The sequence below is a fragment of the Tenrec ecaudatus genome, chromosome 3 (assembly GCF_050624435.1).
Source record: "Tenrec ecaudatus isolate mTenEca1 chromosome 3, mTenEca1.hap1, whole genome shotgun sequence".
In the NCBI taxonomy this organism is placed as follows: Eukaryota; Metazoa; Chordata; class Mammalia; order Afrosoricida; family Tenrecidae; genus Tenrec; species Tenrec ecaudatus.
The window spans coordinates 147,274,885-147,284,062 of record NC_134532.1 but is presented as its reverse complement, the minus strand read 5'-3'; the positions used below and the strand labels follow the sequence as shown (position 1 = coordinate 147,284,062).

Sequence of the window (9,178 nt, the reverse complement as noted above, 5' to 3'; positions counted from 1 at the left end):
TATTTGGAGACCAGCGGGTCGCTTCGGGGAGTACCAGCGGGGAGTCCGGGTCCGTCTGGCCGGGACCCGGAGCCCGCGCACCGCCCTCCTCCCTCCCGCTGGGTCTGGTCTCGCAGACGCCCACCCCTTTCTGGGGAAGCCAATGGTTCCTTCCGGGCGGGTGGCCATGTTGCTCGAATAAAGCGGGCGGGGCGGCGGCGCGAGGGGGAGCAGTCACCGCTGGCTGGGAACGGGAGCCGGGCGCGAGCAGGGCGCAGCCGCGAGCGGGGCGCGGGGGAGGCCGGCGGAGCGCGAGCAGCAGCAGCCAGTGTCGGCGGAGAGCACCCGGGCGCAGCGGGAGCCGCAGCCGGGATGGCCGTGGCCGTGGGCAGACCGTCTGTGAGTGCCGGGGGCCTCCCGTTCCTCGGCGCCGGGGGGCGGGGGGTCCCCGCTTCGGGGAGGGTGCGGGCGGGCAGCGCGGGGCCCCGGGCCGCGGCTGCTGTGGCTGTGGGTGTGTGCAGGCACCGGGGCGCGTGCCGGCGCTGCGGGGAAGGCGAGGAGCCCCGAGGCTCGTCCACGACGCGATGCAACAGTGTGCTCGCCTCGTCGCGCCCCTTTCCCCGAGCGGTGGCAGGGGAAGGACCCCTGCTGTTTGCCCGGCACCGGGGCTCTTTTAGCCACCGTGCCGCGCGGCCGCCTTTCTCTGCCCGCGCACACCTTTCCCCTCGTGACAGCCGGAGAGGCGCGGGCTGCGGGGGTTTCCTCCCGCGCTCCCGGCGCCCAGGGCGCGGGCCGGGCATGGGGCCGGTCACTCGGAACGCCGAGGAGCGGCCGGTGGTGGGCGCGGGTTAAAAATAAAAGGGTGGGTTTTCCGGGGTGGCTTCCCAGCTCATTGTGCGACCCGGGCGACTGCCCAGCCTAGGATGCGGACAAAAGCCCCAGATAGACAAAGTTTTCAAAAGGCTCCCTTGTCCGCACGGGTGGGAATGGAAAAGCTGGGAGGCCGGGGGCAGCGGGCAGAGGAGGCGGGAGTCCTAGAAGGGCAAGGGAGGGCGGGTGCGTGGAGAATCGGGTGCCCCACGCCCGGGAGGGATGGAAAGAAGGAAGGGAGGCCCAGGCTTCGAATTTGGGAACTGGGGGCCGGACAGGGGGCGCGCCTGCTGGCTGTGAGTGCAGGAGTCGGTCCCGGATGGAGATAGGGCTGTCTAGGGAGGGGAACCGGACTTTTGGGGTGCGGTTCAGTGAGTGCGTCGCATCATCCCTGGGTGAAATCGGGGGGCTGACCGGGCGGCGGCTGCTGTGGTCTTTCCTTTTTATTAAAAGCCCGCGCCTGGTAGGGAAGGCGGAGTGCTCTCTCTATCTCTTTGTTGATGTTCAAAGTCCACTTTGGCCCATCAGCTTTGGAGGCGCCGTGATGGTCCGTCCTTGGGCTTTCCCTCTTTCCTCGTCTTCCTTTTCTCTTCCTCCGGCCTCCCTGTGCGGCTGCAGGTGGCCTGGTGTGAGGTTTTGTCATCGTAGACCAAAATCCTTTGGAAGCCAGGACAAGTTAGGAAGCCCAGGCCATTGACGCTGGGCTCTTTCTGTGACTTCTAGCCCCTCCCCACATTCCCACGCCTTTTCTACCACCCCCATCCCCATACCAGGAGGTCTTTGGGGTCACTTTGCCTTCTGGCTTGCCATTGTGTTTTCAAAGATGCCTCTCCAGGGTCAGAAATGTGCAGTGGCCACTACTGAAGTGTAACGGTGTGGCGTTTAGGCATTTCAAAGTCTTTATTCTTTAGGAACACACCCTTAGGAATCCAGGTCTCCTCCCACACAAATTGTGATCCTTCGTGAGCGTGGATCATGGTTAGGCAGACTTGGTAACAGTCTCTGGGCTGGTCCCTGTATTTTCCAGAGAGATCAAGTGTATTTGCTTAATTCCCCACCCCCTCCCCGTGTTTATTTCCAGGGAGCAGATTCCGAACAGGAACTTCTCCAGATAACTTAGAGAACGCGTGGGAATGGGACGCCTTTCTGTGGAGTGGGGTGTGTGTGTGTGTGTGTGCCTTTCTTCAAGAACACCTACTGGGGACACATTCTTGAGTGTGGGGGAGGTGGAAGAAATAATTTGCCGCACATTTTCAATAAATTTGTTCGGTTCATATATGTCAGTTAAATAGAAACAGCATGTGGCCATAATCAGATCCAACACCACCAGCTCTGTCCACCAGATGTGAGCTTAATCCCGCAGAATGCGGGTGTAAAACCTCTCCTCATTCAGATGATTGGAGGAGCTGATTTTTAAAAGTCTATGTGTAATTTATTTAAAAATAGGAATCTCTTTGACCGCGTTATAGTATGGGTGATCCAGAAGTGACCACAAAGTTGACAAGTCTTTATTTATTTATTTTAGATCATTTTATTGGGGGCTCTTACAACTCTTATTACAATCCATACATCAATTGTATCTGATATATTAGTACCTATATTCCATCGTTCTTTTCTAGACATTTACTTTCCCTTGAGTCCTTGGGATCAGCTCCTCTCCCCCCACCTCCACCAACCGCTTGACAGATTATAGATTGTTCATTATTTTCAAATCTCACACCGACTGCTGTCTCCCTTCCCCTTTGGTTTCTGTTGTTCTTCCCCCTGGCTGGGGTGTGTAGTTGTGTGTCATTCATGGTGATTGGTGACCTCTTCCTGCCCCACCACTCCCCCGTGCTCATTCCTGTTCCTGGGTTGTGAGTTTTATCTCTTGCCTATACCTATGTACATGCTCCTGTCTAGACCAGAGTGAGATACAGCACTGGGGTCATGACAGTGGTGGGTGAAGAGTGGCCATCCAACAGTGAAGCAATAGCCCACATGGAAGAAGCACACCAGCCGGTGGGATCATGAGGTGTCATCGAGACCGGGCAACGGGCATCAGAAGGTTCTCAACAAATAGTAAATGAACAAACAAAAATGAATTGGTGAGAATGGAGGGGGGTCAGAGTGAAGCGCCAAAGCCCACCTGTGGACAAGGGAACATCCCCCCCACCTAGGGGTCGCAGGGAGGGGATGAGTCAGTCAGGGTGCAGTAGAGCACTAATGGATCACACAATGTACCTCTGATCCCTTGAGGCCTCTTAACCCCCCACTATCATAACCGGTCTTTTAAAATATGACAGCTAACTTGTGACACCTTTTTCTGGACCTGTTGAACCCGTTGACTGTGTTCACTGGCTGACTGGCTGAGTGTGGCGCCTACCTTCAGTGTAGCCCACAAGTCTTCAAATCACAACCCGAGCGCCTGAAGAAATTCACTCACCCAGCTCGCAGTGACCTATGCAGCCTCCTCAGATTTAGCGTTCTCTGCCCCTCCTGCCCTCTTCTCTGGTCTGTGGTTTGAACAGAAGAAGGGAGACGTGTGCTCTGGTGAAAGAAGGCCTCCACAGTTGACCTACCTGTGAACAGAATGTCTTTGACTACTTATTTAGAGTTGGGTTTTTAAAAGAAGAACAAAGCCATGAGGATGCCATCTTTCTCTGTAAATGACTCCCCATCCAGTGCTAGATGTTCTTGAATGAAACAAAACTTCCTGCCATCAACTTGATTCGAAGTCATGTGGACCCTAGGGGACAAAGTAGAACTGCCTCTGTGAGTTTTAGAGAAGACTCATCTTTCTCCCACTGAGCGACTGGTGGTTTCAAACTGCTGACCTTGGTATTAGCAGCCCAAGTTGTAACTACTTCGCCACCAGTCCTCCCATCTTAGTGTTAGGTCCCAGGGCAATAATCCATTTTCCTGTGTAAGAATCAGTTGATATCAAATGCCATGTTACCTAGCTGTGAGTAGATCTGATCATTTAAACCTGGAGACCAAATTCAGTTAATGTTTCCTAAGTGGATATGTTCACTGAAAAATAAGAGCTTTTTTCACTTCAGGGGTTGGCCCAAAGAAGACTCTGAAATAAGCCCAGCTGCTTTCCAGAGTGATACTGATGAGCTAAAAAAAACCCCACAAACCTAGTGCCATTAAATCTGATTCATAGTGACCCAGGTTCGGTTTTCTGAAGCTGTAAAACTTTTTTTGTGTATGTGGGAGATTTTTATTATCATTTAATGCCATTTTTCATGAACTATTTGAAGCCTCGGTCACATTAAAACTACTCTGATTAAAAGCATATGGGCAGAATATGAACATACAGTGCTTCCCACAGAGATACAAACTCTCAAGAAGCAGTCCCATTTTTCAGTAATCTTAAGAATACTGATAGTAAGATGATGTTCATGGTTGTTTAGAGATGCTGAAGCTGCACATCTTTACTGGAGCAGACAGCCTCCTCCTCTTCCTTTGGAGGGTTGGGTTTGAACTGGCGACCTTGTGACCAGTGCTGACCGGATAGTAAACCAGTATCAATGATCAATAGGAACATTCCCCCACCCCCCATCCAGGGCTGGTTCCCTACTCTGGATGAATTAGTACTGTTGGCTCCATGTCCCGGACAGCTATTATTTTAAACAGGGCTTCCTAATTTACTCTAGCCTGGGAATCAGATACCTAATGTAATTGATCACTCTCCTTTACTTAGTGTCCCATTTCTAGATGTGGTCTTTATTAAAGTATAGAGTCTACAGGTTAAACAGACTTGGGTGGTCATTTGCCTAGGCCTTTTCCCAAGTACAGAAATATTTATTTCTCTTCTAGCAGAATGTACGTCTTTGAACTTACTCAATGGCCATGCATCCGTTATGATCTCTGTTAAGCAATCTCTCATTGTTCTCTGTTGAGTTCATTCACGTGCTCATGTTAACACTGGAACTCACTGAAGGAGCCCAGGTGGCACAGTAGGTGGGCTACAAGCTGGGCTGCTGACCATGAGGTCAGCCCGGCACGTCCACCGGCTCTGAAGGAGACAGAGGAAGATGTGAGGGGAGATGAGGCTGTGCTTCCTTCAAGGGCTACACTTCAAGCTCCAGAGAGCAATTCGCCGCTGCCCTGCAGGGTCGCTCTCAGTCCGAATCAACTCAGTGGAACAGCAGTTTGCTGGTGTGGTTGTTAATTGAGCGTGTAAGTACAGCAGAGCCCTGGGAGTGTGGCCCTTTGTGGTAAGCCTTAGACTGCTAACCGCAAGTTCAGTGGTTCAAACCCACCAGCCACTCCTTGGGAGAAAGATTGGGCTGTCTGCGCTTGGAATGATGTACAGCCCTGGAAACTGTAGGCCTGGCTACGAGTCAGCAGGGACTTGGTGGTGAGTATCTGCCCTCGGACTGTTGGAGGTGCTGGTGATCCAACAAGGGCGACTTCTCGGCACATCTGGAGGACGAATAAAGAAAAAGGAATACAAAAATTCTTTTCTGAGAGATTTGGGATGCATGTGCATTAAGGTGACAGCGGCAGTGGAAAATGTAAGCTCTTTAGGGAAAAGGGGAATTATGTGGCCGTGTCTGAGTCCAAGAGGGATGATTTGGTCATTTTAGAGTACCGTTCCTGAGGGGTGCTCTGGGTTTCAGATGATCATGGAACCTTCTTTCCTCTTGTTAAGCCTGGCGTTGACTTGAGGGTGTGGTCCCTGGTGCCCTGCTCTGGGGAAAGATGAATGAAACTGCAGAAGGTCCAGGGGAGGGTCTCTGAAATGAGAAAAAGCGTAGGGATCGGGGCGGGGTGGAGGGGTGGGGGTGTCTGCAAAGGACGCACACTCTAGTGCGTGGCAGCTACATGATGCCTTGAGGGTCCATAAGGAACGCAAGAAATATTTGAGGTATCTTATTCCCTCCTTTTTGAATCTTGAAAATGGCATCTTAACTTTTTATCTTTTTAACTGTCTTATTTTAAAATGCTGTGTCTATTTATAGTGAAAATGTAGATATCCCATCAAGTGATTAAAACAAAACTATCCGTAGCCCAGGGAACCCTGGTGGCTTAGGGGGTTGCTCGTTGGGCTATTAACGGCAAGGTGAGCAGTTTGAAACCACAAGCTGCTCTGTGGGAGAAAGAGGAGGCTTTCTATTTCCATAAAGAGTTACCATCTGGGAAACCCACAGGGGCAGCTCTCTGGTCTAAATGATTGCTACAAGTTGGCATTGACTTGATGGCAGTGAGTGCGGTGAGATGTCCATATCTCACCATCCTAGGACAACAGTTTTTTGGTTGTTAATGTATTTTCATCAACTTCTTTAGTTTTACAGCAAGCATGACCCATCTAATTACAGACCAGACTGCCTAGATGGGCCATATTTCACCATTTGGACACTAATAATGGAGGAAATGGATGCTTCGTGTCTGTGTCCAGACAAAGGAGAGAATGAATGTGACGCCGCTATTTTGGATGGCCTGCTCTGACTGATTGCCGAAAAACTCAGTGTGTAGAGGCACTGAGGACGCCACAGCCGCTAATGGTCTTGGAGTGGAGGCTCTGGACGGAGCAGGCTAGGATCAGAGTTTTCTGGGCTTGTGTTTCTTTTAGAGGACCTTAAACTTGGTCAGGAGTGAGGAGGAAGGGGTGTTCTTGGAGTGGATCATTCTGTTGGGAACTGTCTCTCAGACACTCAGCAAGACCCAGCTCGACGGGTCAGTGAAGCTGAACCATTATATAAACAAAGACCCACACAGCTAAAGCTTCTGTGTTTCTCCCAAGAAGACCTACTTTACACTATAACTGATACTGCCCCTCCCCCTCCCCTTTTAATACAGATGGACAGAAAGCTCACTTCCAACTAAACAATACCTTTCCTGACCCAGGCAGGCCCTGCTGGCAGCCCATCAATGCCGCTGCTGTTAATCGTAAACACAATACTTGGGCTAAAGTGATGCAGACAAGCTTCCAAAGAGAATTTTTGGGGGTGCTCTGAAATAAAGTAGTCTATCCCCTGCTGGGGAAAAATCAGAGAGACTTTAAAAAAGCGGAAAAACAAACCAACACCACGGAGCCAGTTCGGGTGCATGACGACCATGTGTCCCACTCTTTTCCATGATGCCATGGGTGGGTTTGAACAGCCAACTTAGAGCCACTTTTATGGCCCCTAAGATCTTCTGTGCTAGTGAGTGAGATCATACCATGTTCAAATCAAAGGTCGCAGGAAATGGAGTTGTCGGGCACTCTGAGTCTGACTGCTGAGCTGTGGCCTTTTGGGACAGTGTGATGTGTGATTAGAGGGCTTAGGTGGTGGAGTCTAGGGTAGACTTCACAAACCAAAAGGAACAGCCCCACCTTCCCACACACACACCTCCCCCCCCCCACCCTTTCTGTTGTGGTAAATATGCCAGAGGGCTTCAAAACTTCATGAAAAAATTCCATTATCTTAAAAAAAAACTTTTCTTGGCATATGATTCACATCAAACAATTTAATCATTCAGTTGTATTAACAAGAGTTGTGCCATCACCGTCCCAATCCACTTCAGAATATTTTCTTCTCATACACACTGTTAGCTCTCCCTTTCCCTCCCACCACCCCTGCCATGCCCCTAGGTAACTATTAATCCAGACACTATCTCTAGATTTACCAATCCTAGATTTTGTTTACAGAAAGTCACACAAAACATAAATAGGAAGCAAACCGACAAAACAAAACAAGAGGGAAAAAACTCAATCAAAAAGTAGGGAAAAAAGAAAGCAGAACACATTGAAAACTGAAGCAACTTTCAGATGAGTCCAAAGGGAGATCAAATGATAAGGTGTTACATTTTAACTCACCTACATCTGTCATATCCACTTTACAATGCTCTTTTCTGATAGCAAGGTCATTTATATCCCGGGACTTTGGGCGGAGGGCGTTCACCGGAGGCTTAATCCCTGTGGGGACCTGGCAAATGGATTTTGGGCTTCTACTGCCCTCCCTAGCCTTCTGCAAACCGCGCGTTCACAATTTAAGCTCTGATACTGTGCCTTCAGATTATTTACAATCCTTGCCTCTCCGTGGCTGATGTGCTTCCGTGGGGACTTAGTTGACGCCTAACTTCGATGGCTGTCCACTATCTTTTAATTCCATTTTCCATAAACTTTCTGAAGCCTCTCATATATCCCACAAAGCACTTGCCATTTCAGCATTCTTAAGGAGTACAATTTGTGGCATTGTTTACGCTTATCATGTTTAAACCATCACCATGATCGTTTCCATTTTTCTCCATCATCCTTCACAGAAGCTCAGTATCCTAGAAGTAGTGGGCTCCTCCTCACCCTCAGCACTCACTCTGACAGCCACTAATACACTTTGATCAATATGTATATGCTTAGCCTAGAAAGTCTATATAAGTGGGTCCTGCTTGTTTCTGGTAATTGCTTCTAATAGTTGTCATTTTACTATGTCTTATTTCTAAATGTTTCTTAAAGAAGTTGGATCACAATATTATAGAAGAGTTAGAAATTGAAAATCGAAATAGCCTCAACCCTTGAACACATCAGTAATCATTTTCAGGTTTGCTTACTTCAAAGTCAGCAGTTCTAAACTCCCAGCTTCTCTGAGAGAGAGAGCTGAGGCTTTCTACTCCCATAAAGAGTCAGTCTTGGAAACCCACAGGGGCAGTTCTCCTCTGTCTTGTAGGGTCGCAGTGAATTATAATCAGCTGATGGCAGTAAGTTCAGTTTTTAGGAATCTGACTGTATGATCAGCTATTTCTTATATTTCTATGTGCACGTGCTGAAGTTATAATGGTCAGTGCTTGAGACCCAGTCCCTGCTGCTCCCCTTTTCTTTGAAGATGAGTGAGTGATCGGACTTAGCATGGGAAGAGAGGTGAGAAAGTAGCTGTGGAAAAGTATTCCATGCCAAGGGAAAGGACAACATTTTAAAGACTTGGAGCATTGCTGGGACATTAGCATAGAGAGTGGGCAGACAGGAGAGAAGTGACCAGATGATGGAGTGGGTTCTTTAAAACATGCATGTTTATTACATAACCCGTCATGACACTTTGTTTTCGATGCACCCATGTGCCCAGGGACACTGGTAGTTTGATAGTAGAATTCTTATCTTCCATGGGAGAGCCAGGTTCAATTCTAGGCCCTGCATTTCATATGCTACTGCCACCCGCCTGGCAGTCGAGGTGTGTGTTTCTGAAGAGGTTTTAGCAGGGCTTGCGCAGTAAGACAAGGAAGAAAGACCTGGAGCTAGCTCAGCTTCTGATAATCTGCCAGTCTGTGGCCATACCAAGGAGCCCAGGTAGTGTAGTGGTTACACTGCTAACACAAGGTCAACAGTTCGAAACCACCAACCGTTTCTCATGTAAAGAGTTAGTCT

At 49.4% G+C, this 9,178-nt stretch overlaps 1 protein-coding gene across 4 annotated transcripts in view; it reads left to right on the top strand.

The window, feature by feature from the left end:
* The first annotated feature begins 206 nt into the window (after positions 1-206).
* The window catches only part of SEPTIN11 (septin 11), a 121,469-nt gene continuing 112,497 nt past the window's right edge, over positions 207-9,178 (top strand). For all 4 annotated transcript variants that reach the window (XM_075544159.1, XM_075544163.1, XM_075544161.1 and 1 more), the window contains exon 1: positions 207-378. In XM_075544159.1, coding sequence (XP_075400274.1) covers positions 352-378 — 27 coding nt within the window. In that variant the 5' untranslated portion in view covers positions 207-351. The remainder of the gene's footprint in view (positions 379-9,178) is intronic.